Genomic DNA, 17,077 nt, shown 5'->3' with positions numbered 1-17,077 from the left:
CAGAACTCGATACGTATTTCTGAAGGAGGGACTTCATAGAACAAGGAATACATCATCCCGTTTTTAGGACAGTGAAAACAGATAAGTAAATTGTGTGAAAAATACCACGTTTTTTTACACGTGAAACATGAACACGTTATATTGTGCACTGTAAACACAATCAAAGCTTTAAAAACACAGAAAGAACGGGACCTTTAAAGGAACATGCCGACTTTTTGGGAATTTCGCTTATTCACTGTATCCCCCAGAGTTAGTTAAGTCCATACATACCTTTTATATCTCGGTGAGTGCCATGACTCTGTCTGACGCACCCACCCTAGCCTAGCTTAGCACAAAGACTGGAAGTAAATGGCTTCAGCTAGCATACTGCTCCCAATAAGTGCTTCGCCTTCTGAGAATATTGTTACCAGTATGTATACGGTTAAAAGATGGCTGTGTCTCATATGACCTTGTTATTTGTACACGGTGTGACTATAAAAACCAAAACATATAAATAGGAAAATGTTGCAGATATTTTGTCACTCATTGGGGGCAGTATGCTATGCTAGCTGGAGCCATTAACTTCCAGTCTTCACGCAAAGCTAGACTAGCGGTGAGTGCGTCAGCCCGAGTTACGACATGCACGGAGATGAAAAAGGTATGTACGGACTTATCTAACTCTGGGGGATATGGTAAATAAGCTAACTTCCCCAAAAGTCGATGTGTTCCTTTAAATTCCAATGAAATTACTAAAGTGACATTTATGAAAATAAAGCTTTGTTATTACAGACTAATAACCATTTCATGGCCATTAAAGTTAAATGACTGAACCTAAACATAAGAGTCTGACACGCTTCTTGACATTTTGCATCTGAACTCCTCGTTTACTCACAGACAGAGTCACATAACTGCTAAGAATTAAATGCCATGTCATCAAAGTTGATAGACAAATAACAAATAGAGAAAGATGGAAAGAAAAACACAACCACTGCCGCATGACTAAGTCGCAGTCATTACAGTGCAAAGGGCAAATCAAGCTTCCTCCTATCCCTTAATATCTCAGTCCTGCTGATGGAGCAGAATGCACGACTAAACCGCCATTATGATATCAGTTATGCAACTCACAGTTGGAAATCAATCCTTCCGGGCTATTAGAGATCCTCAAAATGTCCCGATCGCCTTTCAGAATGAAGATTTCATTCTCAGTGCATGACACAGACACGATATCCCCGCTGCTTTCCAAGCCACCAATAATTACCTTTGAAAGTGATAGGAAACAAAAGCTGAAATTACATTTGCATTAACAACATTCAGATCATATATCAGTTAAGTAGAAAATCACTCATATCTATTGTAGACAATCTGAATATATTTTAAACACAGGATCAAGTTTCCAAAACCAAAAAGTGCATTTATACCTGATTGGTACAGTCCACGACATAAACACTGTATTCGTTCCAGCTGAGGACCCAGCCATCTTTCAGGAAACAGCTGACCAATCCCAGCTGTCTTTCTGAAGGTCTATATCCTCCGGCAGGCCCCGAACGTGGAAACAGCTCAAACTGAGGGACCTCCTGATTAAAAAGAGGCTTCAGGACGTGGGTTTCCCCCACACGCCCACGCACATCCGTCCTCCACAGCCGCAACCCCGGCCTGGCTGCATAGACCACTAGATCGCTCTGTTTGCACAATGCTGGCTGGAAGCAGGCACCAAACTTTCCATTGCTTTTAAAAAGAGATCAGCAAAAGTAAGATGAGAATGTGTAGTTGACTCAATTACTAATGAACTAATTGAAGGAAAATTCGTTGAACACTGCTACTCCAAAAATCATATCAGGGATTGAGGGGGTTTGTACCTTTTCCGTGGTTTAGTGCCGAGCTGCTGATGCGACTGTTCCTGCGTGTAAAACAGCATCGAGCGCTGATAGGACGAAACCAGAAGTACTTTCTGACTGTACTCCAACTGGACAATCGCTGAAGTCTCCTCAAAGAGAACCACTGGGTTACACACTCCCTACAAAAATAAAAACACAAACGAACCCATCAGATGTAAAAAAAATCAAGACTTGAGGGGCCGAATGTAGATTTCTGGGATATCTGTATATGAGAGTAGAACTATCCCAATATCCCGACTCCCCCACATGTTTGCACACTTTTGTCATTGGATTGCAACAGTTGTGGCTTTTAATTTTGAGTCAGTCAAGGGTTGGTCGATCTATTGTTTATACAGCTTAGACATTTTCATGTAACTATTCTGTGCACGTCATAAGGTTTTTATGGAGGCAGATGATGTTGAATGACTTTTGCCTAACTGATGTCTCACTTCCTGTTCCAAGCGATCACACTACTTAAACCAACGAGGCATTAGGGGTCAAACATGCAATAGTGTGAGTAAGCCCTAGGTCAGCTACAATCCCTCACCCATAGTATTGCAAAAATCAGGAATATTTTAAAGAGGATATAGGCTTACCTGGTCCAAGTCCACAGCAGAGTAGACCACCCTTCCCTTTTCATCACCAGAAAAAAGCTTCATACCATTGGCACTCCATGCCAGGGCTGTAATGGTGCTTTTGTGCAAACCCACCACATCAAACCGTCTCAGCTGTGACATGACCATAAAACATTGTGACAACGTCTCACATTCCCTGTACATCACTTTAATCAAATCAATCAGACATGCTCATACAGGTTTTTAATTTAGATAACATAAAACATATAGACATAGAGAGCCATTCCCTGGATAATAATGTTACATGAAAAATTTTAAAGGTGCAGTGTGTAGATTTTAGCGGAATCTAGTGGTGAGGTGGCGAATTGCACCCCTCCATTTCGAAGCACATAGATAAGCTACGCTAGCCGGCACAGGACAAACACGTCATTGTCTGAGACAACTTAGTGACAAACCCGCTCTGTAGAGCAGTTTGTCCATTTAGGGCTACTGTAGGAACATGATGGTGCAAAATGGCAGCTTCCAATGTAAGGGGACGCACAATGTATTTAGATAAAAATATTTTATTCTAAGGTAAAATAAAATACAGTTGATTTTGTAATGTCTTTACACACCACTGCAAACATAGTTATCTGTATTATATTGCATTGCTCTCAAAAGATCCTTCTAAAATTTACACACTGCACCTTTAAAAAAAATTCAACATTCTTGTAGCATGTATTGTAGAGTGTCTCAAAATATGATTAAATTCTCCCTGTAGTCGATAGTTTTATCACTTCTTTGAGCATCATAAAAGCATATGTAAAAGTTTTTCCTGTGACAGTAATTTCTTCTTTAAAACAGTTTGAATGTAGCTCTACACGCTGGCCTCATTCGGTATACGTGGATCTACGAATATGTGAATTACTCCCCGCCTTTACTCAATCGCACAGCTCGGATCATAGATATGAATATGCAAATGTGTCCACACCTCCACTCTTTCGCACCACCTTGGACCCTAGATATATCTGTAAATAGATGTTATGCAATTTGTCAAAAAAATCAAAGGGGGGATGTTTTTCACCTTTTTTTTTATAAATTATGAGCCACATGCTTTTATTGATTATGCAGGGTATTAAGCTATTTCTTGTAACTGTTGAAATAAAATATGTAAAAATAGAAATGCAACCAGTCCTACTCGCACCCGCCCTGAGCGAGATTTAAATCGCTCTGGTCTGGCATGAGAGTCGGACGCTCTAACAAGGAGGCTAAAGGCCATGAGCTCTAACGTCTGTTGGTAAAGTACTTCTTGAGGTTGAGGAATGAGGTTTACTTTTACTGCACAGCTCTCAATGAAAATAGTTTCTGCTGTCTCATTCTCAATGGTAATATTTCTTGGATTTGTTTCATGACGGTCCTGTAAAATACGATGATATGCTGCTTGGAATCCTTTTCATGTATTATTTGACTGTTTTCGCGCTGAAATAGACGATTGGTGCTTGGCGACATTTGGAAAATCCAGGGCATGAATTAAAACAGGATCATGACATAACCTAGATGCGCTGTTGCCCTTTTGTCACAGGAGCGCTGACTGTAATACTCCAGGAAATCGCACCCTGATGCTACATTCGGCAGTTTCAGACACATAACTGCTAAGTCCGGTTTGCTCCTGCTGAACATTATGTGAACAATATTTGAAAATACAATCTTGATATCTTTAATACTGACTGAATAAGAGCATGTTAAAATTTAATGTGAAATCAAACTTTAATGCTCCTAATCTCATGTTTAGATTATGAGACTTTAAGGGGACATTTCACAAACTTTTTTAAGATGTCAAATAAATCTTTAGTTTCCCAAGAGTACATTTGTGAAGTTCTAGCTCAAAATACGCCACAGATGATTTATTATAACATGTTAAAATTGCCACTTTGTAGGTGTGAGCAAAAATGTGACATTTTGGGTGTGTCCCTTTAAAAAGGACATAAGCTGATCTCTGCACTAAATGGCAGTGCTGTGCATTTCATAGTGCAAATTAAGGGGCGGTATTATATTATCCCCTTTTGACATCATAAGGGGAGAAAAATTTCAATGACCTATTTTTTCACAGAAAATGATTTGCTAAAACTAAGTTACTGGGTTGATCTTTTTCATATTTTCTTGTTTGATAGAAGCACTGGGAATCCAATTATAGCACTTAAACATGGAAAAAGTCAAATTTTCATGATACGTCCCCTTTAAGACTGGATTTCACAGACAGGGTGACATATTATTGATATGTGAATCCTCTATTCTGAGATGTAGCACTGAAGTACCTGTTTATTTCTGCCAGGCAATGGCGACACAAGCTGAAAGAAAGCAACTCGGCCTGATGCGGTCCCAACAGCGACAAGATCATCAAAACAACTCAGCAACTTCACTGCAGTGATGGCTTCACATTTTCCCTAATGAAACGCATTATAACAGGTTTATTGCGCAAAACAACACTAGAATGAAAATGGATCGTATCGACTGTGATTGTGGCATCTCACCTCTAAGTTGTATTTATTCATCTGGCTTACTCTCCTGCAGTACAGATACAGCATTCCAATACTGCTGCCAATCGCTATATAATCAGTGTTGCTGTCCAAGGCGGTCAAGTAAACCAGCACAGAACGAAAGCCTTTCTGGACTTTAGCAGGTATGGCATTGAGAAGGTAGTAAAGAGGGCAGAATTCCCTCAAGGGCAGCGGTGCTGGATGGGTGGCCATGATCACCCTATGGATCTGTGCTCCCACTAATGAAAATCTGGGGCAGGTGATGGCAAATAGAGAAAGCATTATTTTTTCTGCATTATTCATCAGAAAAATTCTGCAAATTTTATCTTAATCTTTAATTGTTTTATTTTATCAAGTTGACAATCCGAAACACATTTTACAGTAATACTGATCTTTCATCATACTGCAGTGATAGTAACAGACTAAATCAAGGTGGATCTAACATCTGTATGGTGAACTAACAAGTGAACACACCCACAAGCTAATATTAAGCATAATGACGCCTTAAACTATATATAAAACACAGAGCATCTTTCCACAATTAATCACTATGTTATTAAAGCTTTACCATGTTCAATATGTTTATCTCTGACGGGATAGTATTTAATTGTATGTTCACTGGTAAGTTAGCCCTTACAGGCTAACAATGAGCAGCAATTTTCCAGTCAGTGTAACGTTACATATTTTCTTTTCCGAAAGAAAAAACTATTTTTAATTTCTATTTTAAAGGAAAGTTTTCTTAAAATTAAATCAACAAAGACCACTAGCACAACATAATGCAAGTCGGTTACAAAATGGATGGGTAGGTTTCCAAGTCACCGAGCTTTGTCTATGCGGTAAACTATTACACTCGATATTGAAAACTTTACCAAACTTACCACCGGAAAAATTCACATTAATGTTGAAGATAAAACGTTTGTACAGTGTGGATGAGGGCGATTTGTTGACATTTCTGCTGTCTGCCAGTAAAGCTCTTGTTGACAGTCTCGTGTTTTCTTCTGCCTCTTTGGGTTGGAACGGACACGTGGCGATAGCGACACCTACAGCTGCGGAAGGGCATAGCGAATCACTACAAGTGTGTGTTTTCATTATTAACAGGAGAATATTTACTTACTGATCAATATATGGAGGTATAACAACGTGTTAAGCAATATACAACAAATAGGAAAAAACAAATAAAACATAAAATAAAAACTGGTATGAGGTGATGCAGTTTGCTTTATATTTCTCAAGCCAAGGAAGTATAACAAAAATGGCTCTTCTCTTTCATTATTATTTCTATCAATAAATTTGTGATGAAATTATATTATGTAGTAAATGAATTCAGTTTGTTGTTGTAAAAGTAAATGAGATTACACACTTTTCATCACTATTACTGGCACATTGTTATATAGCTCATCCTGCTAACACATTTCTCTTTAAAATAAAGAAATAAACTTTTAAAAATTGCAAACATTAAAGATAATCACTATTCAGGGTCATAATTTTTTTATTTTAATATGTAAAGCACTGCTAAAAAGCAGATATTAAAGAGCATGTACTCATGATATTATTGAGAACTTAAAGGTGCAGTGTGTAATTTTTAGAAGGATCTTTTGACAGAAATGCAAAATAATATACAAAACTATATTATCAGGGGTGTATAAAGACCTTTCATAATGAACCGTTATGTGTTTATTACCTTAGAACGAGACCTTTTTATCTACATACACCCAGAGTCCCCTTAAATGGAAGTCGCCATTTTGTGCTGCCATTTTTCTACAGAAGCCCTTTAGGGACAATTTCTTTTACTAAGTTATCTCCGACGATGACATGTTTGTCGGGTGGCGGCTACCGTAGCTTCTCTATGCGTTTCAAAAGCGAGGGGTGAGCCGTGGACTAAGCCGTTGGCTGCAATTCTCAACCTCACCACTAGATGCCGCTAAAATTTACACACTGCACCTTTAATGGCTTAAAAGTGAATAAAATGAGAAATCATTTTGATAAAAATTTAAACTTACTTACTTTAAGTAATGTCTTGGGATATTTAAGCTTGTGGGTTCTTCTGATCTGATGAGGGAACATTAATACACACTAACATTAGTTGTGTTTAATTATGAACAATATTCATATTTTACATTTAATAGGCTATTAAGAATGGATAAAAACATATGTAGGTTTACAGTAGTGGATCTGACATGAAACAAACAGGACTAAATATTTACAGACCACATTAGTGCCAGAAGGACTCCAGATCACTATGACAATAAGCAGAACATTGCATGTGTTATGTAACTGACCCTGCTGGTAAAACACAAACATATAATAGGCAAACAGGATCAATGCTTTTTTCAATTATTAGTCACAATGTTCTTCTAACTTAAAGGTATAGTTCACCCACAAATGAAAATTCTGTCATCATCTACCAAACCGATTGACATAGTATTCTTTTTTATGGAAGTAGAGGGATTCTGATCGGTTTGGTTACAAACATTCCTTAAATTATCTTCCTTTGTGTTTATCAGAACCAAGAAATGTATACAAGTTTGTAACAACAACATGAGAGTGAGTAAATAACAGAATTTTCATTTTTGGTGAACTAGCCCTATAAAGGAATACAAAATATATTGGAATTTAATGGGTACTGTCAACTGTGTGCCTACCATCATTTATCAAAACATTTTCTTCATCATTTATCACAATACTTCCAAAATATGTTTTTCATACACTGTGGAAGTCAATGGTCACTATCTGCTGTGTGTTTACCATAATTCTTAAAATATCTTCTTTTGTGTTCATCAGAAAAAAAAATCATACAGATTTAGAACAACATGAGGATGGATGAGTAAATGATGACAGAATTTTTATTTTAAAGTGAACTATCCCTTTAAGCATAATGCAGACATTCATGTAGTAGTTAGTATATTGTAAGAAATGTAAGAAAAATACCGATAAATTATTAATTTTATAGAAGTTTATCTAGAAGTTTATTATAGATAGGCAATAAGACTCACATCATTCACATTGGTGTCTTTCGATTTTTTTTAATGTATTTTGTTTTCATTTTTGCACAAATACAGTCAAAATAATAAATTCAAATCAAACATTATCCACAGAAATGACTGCAGTCTCAACAATTTTGCGCATTTTTTAGACTAAAATAAAAGGTTAAAAAATAAACAGTGAAAACATTTACATTTAAATTATGATAGAACAAATAGTGAAATATGTTGTGCATAGTGTGATATAGAAAAAATGAAATTATATACCTGTAAAGAACCCGTACAGAGATCAAATGAGAGTGACGCACCGACGGCTGCGCAAAGTCTCGTGCAGGGGGAGGGACTACAGCATCATTCTGCACGACATCCTCCATCAGAAGCCACCAGCAATGAGCACTGGATATTACCGCGACTTCACATGGACCGGGACATCACGCAGGTAAAATTGCAATTATTCATTCATAAAAACATGCAGAGCTTTTTAAAACTCAGCTCTATCTAACCATGTATTACAAATCTCGTTATGGATAAGGGGATGTTTTTTAACGTTACCTGTCTTACGTTTGCGGCGAGCGTCGCCGGCGCGCATATTTACTTGTGTAAACACGACAATTCACCTCACCCAATAGTCCGTGTTTGTCTCAGTGTTGACTCTGAGCCTGAGGGCATTTAAAAATTGCTCAATCCTGGCGGCGTGTTCATGAAAAACAGAACTCAATGACCGTGTCTTCAAACCTAGTGAGCTGCCTACCTAGACAACATGTTGGGGCATCATAAATGACCGCAGCAAATTTTTAGTTCAGCTAACGTTAGTGCCCTTATGCAGCACACGCCCATGATGCTCAAAATGTTGTCTGCTTTTTGAGTCAACTTGTGTTTACACTGCCACGTGAACAAATACGGCAGATACTCTGTTATTATTTAATGCATATGTAAAGTTGACATATGACCTGATTAGTGGGGTATGAGTCTGTGGATGTGATGTTTGAAAAAAGGGGCTGATAGATTTTGGCCTAGCAAGAGGCAGGAATGCTGTTATATGGATTCATTCTTGACTAAATTGTCACTAATGTTGTGTAGAGAAATCCTGCACTGTTATGTTTTGTCAGTAACATCAGTTAAAGTAATTATCCATTGCAGTTAACGTGCCATTTTTACTTTTACACCGCAGTGTCAGAAGAAAAGGTGGGGACCGTGGGAAGGCACCCTTTAAAATGTCCTAATATGTAGCCTAAAATGTACCTATGCATTAGTACAAAGGTATAGGTTTTAAAAGTATGTGTAGATTTAATTTGGTTTATTGTAGAAAAGTGTACACAGTTTTTGCAAATTTTAGACAGGTGCTGTATTAAAGCAAGGTTGGTACTATTAAACTTTGCAGGCTCTATAACTTGAAGGCCCTATAAAACCGCAAAGCAAAAGATATAGATTATTAATCATCGATAATAACAGTTTTTTATTTAGTCAAAAATCCTGCTTGTTGCATTTTCCTAAAATAGCTTTCTGGGTTTATTTAATTTGGAATATTAAATATAAATTTACAGAATACTTTCCAGCTTTTACATTGATTAAACCAAAGCTGTTTAGGACTCAAATGCATTTCGAAATGCATATTTGCATCCTGTTATATCTATAAATAAACATGTCTGAAAATGGATTTAGCAATATTTGCATATCTCACAGAAGCATTTTCCTGAAGGTTATGCATTATGTATAACAATGGTGTGGTGTCCCTTGACCTTGTTTCTGCCAGAGAGAGCACAGGCGGCAGGATTAAAGAAACATGCGCTTAAATGGAGATTAATTTCATAATTACTTATGCACAGCAATCTAATCTGAAAGATGTTCTTTAACATTCAGTTTAAGACCGTTATAGTTCACAAGGCCATAAAGGCACTAAGATTAAAATAGCAGATTAGAGATTTACTGATATCTATTTTGTTTTAGTTTTTGTTTCAAAGAGTTCATCCATGTTACCCTATTCCATAATGTAACCTTGAAACCCATGTAGGTTTTTACAAGAAACAAATGCACCTGACCTTAAACACGAAAATGATTATATTATAGGTCTCTTATCGATTGAATCTAATTTTGGGACATTTGATTTCATGAGGCCAATGTGAAGTAAAATAAACACTGGCAATCACATTTTACAGAGAGGTCAGTAATACTGCAGCATCACCTTTCTGTGCGCTGGTCAGCATCTCTCAATGGAAAGCAATTCAATTTAGTCTCTGTGTTTGAAAAGAGGGTTTGATTTTAGTAATAGTGTTTAAAAACCAACATTTTATTTGTTGGTTTTGCAATGGTATAGTGAGCATATATAGTAATTAATTTAGAATACAACCAGAAAATACACGAAATGTGTTATTAGTAGTAAAAAACAGTATAGTGTCTATTTAGTGTTACACTTGAATACACTTTAGTATACTCTTGGGAATAAAAAGCAGTATCATTTTACAGTATTGTGACCTTTTTGAGCACCAGCAATATGCAGTCAATTTCATAACAGCATAACAGCATTTCTCAAGGTCACTGTATGTCTTATTGACAATCGGATCAGGTTTTACACTATAGAGAAGCAGGTTGTTTTGTGTATCATATCAGTACATGCTGTATCGTCTTCATGTATAATTTCTTTTTCTATAATTTGTAATGAAACATTGTTATAAAAGCCATTAACAGGAACTCATTGGCTCTCATTACATTGGCTTATTTGTTTCCCCTGGGGATAGCCCAATATATGTAGACCATGAAATATAAAAAGTTGGATACACTGTAAAAAAATTGTCAAAATAAGTTCCCTAGCTGTCACTTAGTACAAATTTGCACCTAAAGAATTAATATTAGGGCATTTTTAAGGTGACATAAATATTAGGGCCCAGTGACTGCTGGGGACATGTTATGAATAAAGGTCTGATGATGTGCACAGATTTGTTCAAATGTACTATGCAAGTTTACAATACAAGACATTGACTTCCAAACATTACATGACCTGATCAGGGCCGTGGGGTGACTTACAGTGACTGACCCAGATTTGCATGTGTGCGTGTTACAGGGACACTCCACTTTTTTTGAAAATATGCTCATTTCCTAGCTCCCTTTAAATATTTAAATATTTATTTATAGTTAAATATATGATTTTTACCATTTTGGAATACATTCAGACAATCTCCGGGTCTGACGGTACCAGTTTTAGCATAGCTTAGCATAACTCATTGAATCTGATTAGACCATTAGCATTGCGCAAAAAAATAACCAAAGAGATTCTATTTTTTTCCTATATTAAAACTTGACTCTTCTGTAGTTACATCGTGTACTAAGACCGACGGAAAATTAAAAGTTGCGATTTTCTAGGCAGATATGGATAGGAACTATACTCTCATTTTGGCGTAATAATCAAGGACTTTGGTGACGTAACATGACTGCAGGAGGCACAATGATATTACACAGCGCCTGAAAATAGTCCCCTGCTATTGAAAGTAACCAGTCTTAGTACACAATGTAACTACAGAAGAGTCAAGTTTTAAATAGTAAAAATATCAAACTGTTTAGTTATTTTTAGCGTGATGCTAATGGTATAATCAGATTCAATTGATTATGCTAAGCTATGCTAAAAGTGGTACCGCCAGACCCGGAGATCAGCTAAATGGATTCCAAAACGGTAAGAATCAAATGTTTAACTCTAGGGGAGCTGGAAAATGAGCATATTTTCAAAAAAAGTGGAGTGTCCCTTTAAGACCGGCAAATTCTTTTCAAAATACTTCACGTCTTAATCTCAGATATCAATTGATCAAACACCTACGACTGTAAGGAATGGTGTTGCTGTGTTATATATTTCTAATTCATAGACAGCTGCACTGAAGTTCAATGCTGCATACTAGGGATGGGCATTCGATTAAATTTTTTTAGTTGATTGTCGGGAGAATTAACGATCGACTATCGATTAATCATTTATATTTTTATAATAAAAAATAATTATTTAACTTTAATAATTCAAAAATGTTTAATACAAAAATACAGCGTGTTTTCCTCAATGAGACCTTTATTACAAGATCAACTTGTGGCAAACAGTTAAACTACATTTAGTTTGACAAACGGAACATATATGCGCTTGAATATGCGGTGCTCTAAAGCAGCGGAACCTGCAGCTGCGAGTCGCATTCTAAAACAGAGACCTCATTTGTTCCAAAAAATCATGACCTCTTCATGATTATTTTTTTAAATCAAAACGGAAGGTCACAGATAACGGAGTATGGTGTTAAATATTGCACCCTGGTGGTAAAATGTTGAATTTCTGCCACACAGTGAAATTAATTTAATTGCTTCAAGACACGCTACGCTAGGCAACGCAACCTGCATTAGATAAAAAAAAAGTATTCGATTAATCAATAACAAATTAACGTCATCGACTAAATTCTTAACGATCAATTATCGATCATCGATTAATCATGCTCATCCCTACTGCATACAGCCAGCTAACAGCAGTATACTATTCTAATAATGTTTACTAAGCTTCACTACAAAATCAAGTTTCCCAATAACTCAGGAGGTCACCCAGCACAATGCTTAGAGACAGATTAAAACTGTTATTCCACTTCCCAAATCTCCCATCGCTCTGGATGTCCTACACATTTTATGAGGTTTTAAAGAAGACAATTTCATCTTCTCTTTCTTAATGTATCCTTGTTCTTTGCAGGTAGTGGCTGTCTAAAGATAGCCCATCCAGACAGAAAAATGAAAAAACCTGCACTCATGTATTATTGAAGGACAGAAGTGCCTTCACAGATATCATGACACCTGGGATCCTTTCGGAAACGTATCATACAATTTTATGTCAACTGTCTTGAAAGCCATGGATTAAGAACTTTCCTCGAAGTGAGATGTATTGCATATTTGTGAGTATATCTGTGTGTGTGTGTGTTTGTGTGTAAGCCAGTGATTCTCAAATAGGGGGTGGTCGAGATGGTGAGAACCACTGGTTTAAGCTTACATGAAACTTTTGTGCATTCTAGTTTTTCTCTTTAAAAGAGAGTTTATAAATATTTGTTGGCAGGTAGATTTTCCAGTCTGTTTTTTTAGAAGACTAATATCTAAAATTGCTTTGCTCTCTACTCAATCATTGACTAGTCACATGTGATCAGTTACTGTGTGGACTGATTTAAAGGGCCCATATTAAAATCTACTTTTACAAGGTGTTTGCAAATGTGTTGGCAGTCTGTGAACACAACCATCCTACAATGAAAAAAATCCACTCACTCCTTCGGTTAAACCAAAGCAGTCTCATTAGACATGGGGCCCTATCTTGCACCCAGCGCAATTGACTTTGTCAGTGATGCATGTATCATTCGTATTTTGCACCGGCGCACATCGGGTTTTTCCCTCCACAGACGCACGTCGGCAAACTAGGGAATGAACTTGCGCTCCCTGGGCGGTTCAGCGCAAAAAAGGAGGCGTGTTGCGGCGCAAATCATCCCTGATGCTATTTTGCAGTTTCAAAAAACAACTGCGCCACTGACCAAAAAAAACTAGTCTAAAGTCAGTGGCGCGTTGCGCGTGGTTCATTATGCTATTTTAAGGGCGCATGCTTGACCATAATGTATAGCGTGCACAACGCGCACACATTTTGCTTATCTAATCTACACAGACGCAACAGTTATTTTTGCAAATCATAAATTGTTACAATTAAAAATATTAATACACGAGATAAGGGAAATCATTGTGGTGAGCATTGTGGTGATAGTTTTTATTTATTTTGTGTGGCTGCGTTAAAAAATTCTCATGCAAATAACGATTAAAATATTTTCATAAGTTTGTTGTGTGGCTGTATTACGTTTATTTTATGTAAATAATAATTAAAATGTTTTTATAAGAAACCTTAATGTATGTGAACTTGATTTGTAAGTGTTCTTCGGGGGTTGGACCTTGCTTGCGTTTCTTGGGTCCAATTTCAAAGCCCCCAAATACTTTCAGCGGTGAGGGTGGACGCAGAGATGTCCTCCGCTGTAGAGGCAGATCCACCTCCCGTTACACGGCGTGCCCGATTTATGCTGGCAAGCTTAGGATTCCCCCGTCTCCTGACATCATTGTAGTGCTTGGCGCAACGATGGGTATGCCAGCTGATGAGACAATTGTGGCTATTTCCTCTCACGCCTGTTTAACCTACGCTGATTTGGGCGGGTTTCTCCTATCCCCATACAAAACAACTTCTCTGTCTTTGACTGCTCTTACAAGAACGTCGGTCTCCTCGGCTGTGAACCGCTCCTGGCGTGCGCCTGGTAAATCCGTCATAATAATAGCGACCCGCCATGGAACTTGCGCCCTTGCGTTTAAAGGGAATGTTGGATAGCGTTCTGATTGGTTTATTTGACGTTACGCCCAAACCACACCTATGAATAATGAACCTACTTCAGACCAACCCCTTATTGCTTTGCGCCTGGCGCAAGAGTTATTTCACACGCCGGGAAAATAGCAACAGCGCCCAAGATCCGCCCACAAAGTCACTTGCGTTTTGCGCTTCACACTTGCGTTTCAGATCGTTAAAATAGGGCCCATGGTGTTTTGATTCACTTGTGAGTGTGATGTCACACTGACAAGGCCCCGCCCACGGGCACTGACTGCTTAATTTTACCCAAAAGCTTTTCTAAATGTGTTCATTAGCATGTTGTATCTCTAATTCGGCTTTTGGTACTATTGTCTCACACTGTATTCACAGGAATCAGATCTATTTTTAGTATTTGCATGTAAAGGTACAGACATGAAATTTTTTTTGCTATAACAAATGATCTGTGGGGTATTTTGAGCTGAAACTTTACAGACACATTCTAGGCACCTTAGACTTATATTACATCTTGTAAAAATGGGCATAATATTGGCCCTTTACTTGAATAGAGGTTTTGACCAAGCCATTTATAAAAAACAACTCTTTTGATAAAAAACACATTTTGTCCTACTTTTAAAGTACCCCCGTTGCTACTGGTTATGTGTGTGGTCGATATAACACATCTCCAGAGAATCTCATACTCTGGACTATTAATTGAAATTAATTTTAGATTTCTTCATGTAGAGGGAAGATTCTCAGTTTAATGTAGGTTAAGTTAATATTTTTCTACATTTGAGTGAATCTTAGTTATCAGATTTCCCAAAGCTTTTGCTCTACATTTATGATTTTTTGACTGTGAAATGTAACTAGCACATACTGTAAGGTAATTTTTCATTTTTTTAATATTATCTCTATCTGTTCTCATCTGTTTGTTTGTTTGTTGTATTCTCTCCTCACATGTAGCCATGATGGTCCTGTTTCTAGTTTCAGCAGCTGTCATTTCAAACAGTTCCTCTCATGGAAATCTGACCACAGGTATATCTTCTCCACATGGCAGCTGAACGCTTTTTCACGCTAATAAATATACACATACTCACTGCAAAAATGACTTTCTTATTAAGTATTGTCTTGTTTTCAGTAAAAATATCTAAAAATTCTTAAGTTAAGATTTTCTTGAGCAAAATGACCTAGCAAAATAAGTCTAGTTTTTTGACAAAACAATATAAACTTTAAGTAAATTAGTGCTTAAAACAAGCAAAAAAATCTGCCAATAGGATAAGAAAAAAATTCTTGAAATAAGTTTACTTAACACTTGATTCAAGAAAATTTTCTTATTCCATTGGCAGCACATTTAAGCACAAATTCACATTTGTTTTTGCAGTGTATGTGTATTATTTTAACCCAGTGTTTACAAATGTAAAATCTCAAAACCTGACTAGCACTTTCCTCAGGATAACATGTGACCCTGTCTGTGAAATCCAGGCTAAAGTCTCATAATGTAATGATGAGGTTTAGTTTGATTTCAGTTTCACATTGATTTCAATCGTACATGACCTTACTCAGTCATTATAAAGATTTCAAGCAGTATGTTCTTTACATTATATAAGATAATTTTATGTAGAAAACAGTAAATTACAAAAAAAATACTTTAGGTAGGTTTTCATAGGCAAGGGGACAAATCGATAAACAACAAGATAAACCAGGATTACATTTAACCAGGGTTAAAAATAACCTCAGATCGATCTTCTAAAATGTAACAAACCTCTATCATTGTAAGTATATGATGATGAATAATCCTTTTCTAGCTTTCTACCATTAGTAAGAGTGTAGTTTAACACAGTTTAACACAGTTTTCACAGAAAACCTCTGCAGATTCAATCTGGATTCGCTGATAGGCCTGTTAAGAAACTTATCTCACTCATTTCCTCTCTGTGTTCAGAGTCTCCAGCGTCTCAGGGCTCACATGTCTTAGCCTCAGGACTCATCACCTCTGTCCTCCTCATCATTTTTCTTCTCTTCATCGCTTACATTCTGCGGTAAGAAACACACACACACACAAACACACACGCACAAAAAAATGCAGCTTAAAGGGGCTCTCCGTAAGTTGAGAAATTTCTAACCGTTACTGACACCAGTGGCCGTTATAGAAACTGCAGCCAGTCTCATGCTCGTTCTCGGTGGGCACACTCGTACGAGCACGACCACAACAACCAGAGTTGCCGTAGCAACCACAGACAGCTCATTGAGATTCACCAGCATGTTTACAAATGTAAGAAAAGTTACAGTACTGTAAGGTTATTGTTTGACAGACCATATTTTAGCAAAATGTTGCAGTGCTACTTTATATTTTCAACAGAAGTCTACTTCTAAAAGTTTTGTAACACGACACTGTAAAACACACTCCCGACACTCACAATCTTAATGCACTCGTCCTCTGAATAAAGATAATTCATATAAGAAAGTAACTTTTGAAATGGTCCTGTGCTACATGCTATCGTTAGCATTACACCACAAAATAAATGCTGTCGTTAGCATTACACCACAAAAACAATAACATAATATATTACAGATTTCCTATGTCTTACCTTTGCAGTAAAAAGGAAACCTGCTCAAGGTCTGTTTTCATACCCAGCGCTGACCGGAGCTCCCTCCAAGAATCAAATGCCAATCCGATGTTTACTCTTGTCTTTTCCCCGACGCCGGTCACCCACTATTTTGGCCGCACTAGATAAGGATTTTTTTTAAACTTACGAGGAGTTTCTGTGAGTGTCTGGTTTGTGCTGGAAGTTGCTTGCTTCTTTCCGTCTACAGAGTCCATTTGAAACATGCT

General features: G+C 37.1%; 2 protein-coding genes across 3 annotated transcripts in view; one reads left to right on the top strand and one right to left on the bottom strand.

Moving 5' to 3' along the window:
* The window catches only part of tecpr2 (tectonin beta-propeller repeat containing 2), a 28,353-nt gene extending 22,373 nt beyond the window's left edge, over positions 1-5,980 (bottom strand). The window contains exons 1-7 of one of the 2 annotated variants that reach the window (XM_065288310.2): positions 5,823-5,980; positions 4,939-5,194; positions 4,723-4,851; positions 2,450-2,581; positions 1,836-1,993; positions 1,398-1,704; positions 1,105-1,237 (exon numbers count right to left, since the gene is read on the bottom strand). In XM_065288310.2, coding sequence (XP_065144382.2) covers positions 1,105-1,237; positions 1,398-1,704; positions 1,836-1,993; positions 2,450-2,581; positions 4,723-4,851; positions 4,939-5,157 — 1,078 coding nt within the window. In that variant the 5' untranslated portion in view covers positions 5,158-5,194; positions 5,823-5,980. The remainder of the gene's footprint in view (positions 1-1,104; positions 1,238-1,397; positions 1,705-1,835; positions 1,994-2,449; positions 2,582-4,722; positions 4,852-4,938; positions 5,195-5,822) is intronic. The other variant, XM_065288311.2, reaches the window with a different exon arrangement.
* Positions 5,981-8,245: 2,265 nt separating this feature from the next.
* Positions 8,246-17,077, top strand: part of ptpreb (protein tyrosine phosphatase receptor type Eb) — a 24,009-nt gene continuing 15,177 nt past the window's right edge. Inside the window, exons 1-4 of the mRNA XM_065288313.2 lie at positions 8,246-8,364; positions 12,625-12,823; positions 15,211-15,282; positions 16,187-16,283. Of these exons, the coding sequence (XP_065144385.2) occupies positions 15,213-15,282; positions 16,187-16,283 (167 nt within the window). The 5' untranslated portion in view covers positions 8,246-8,364; positions 12,625-12,823; positions 15,211-15,212. The remainder of the gene's footprint in view (positions 8,365-12,624; positions 12,824-15,210; positions 15,283-16,186; positions 16,284-17,077) is intronic.

Source organism: Paramisgurnus dabryanus, chromosome 17, assembly GCF_030506205.2.
Source record: "Paramisgurnus dabryanus chromosome 17, PD_genome_1.1, whole genome shotgun sequence".
In the NCBI taxonomy this organism is placed as follows: Eukaryota; Metazoa; Chordata; class Actinopteri; order Cypriniformes; family Cobitidae; genus Paramisgurnus; species Paramisgurnus dabryanus.
This window is presented reverse-complemented; position numbering and strand designations above follow the sequence as displayed.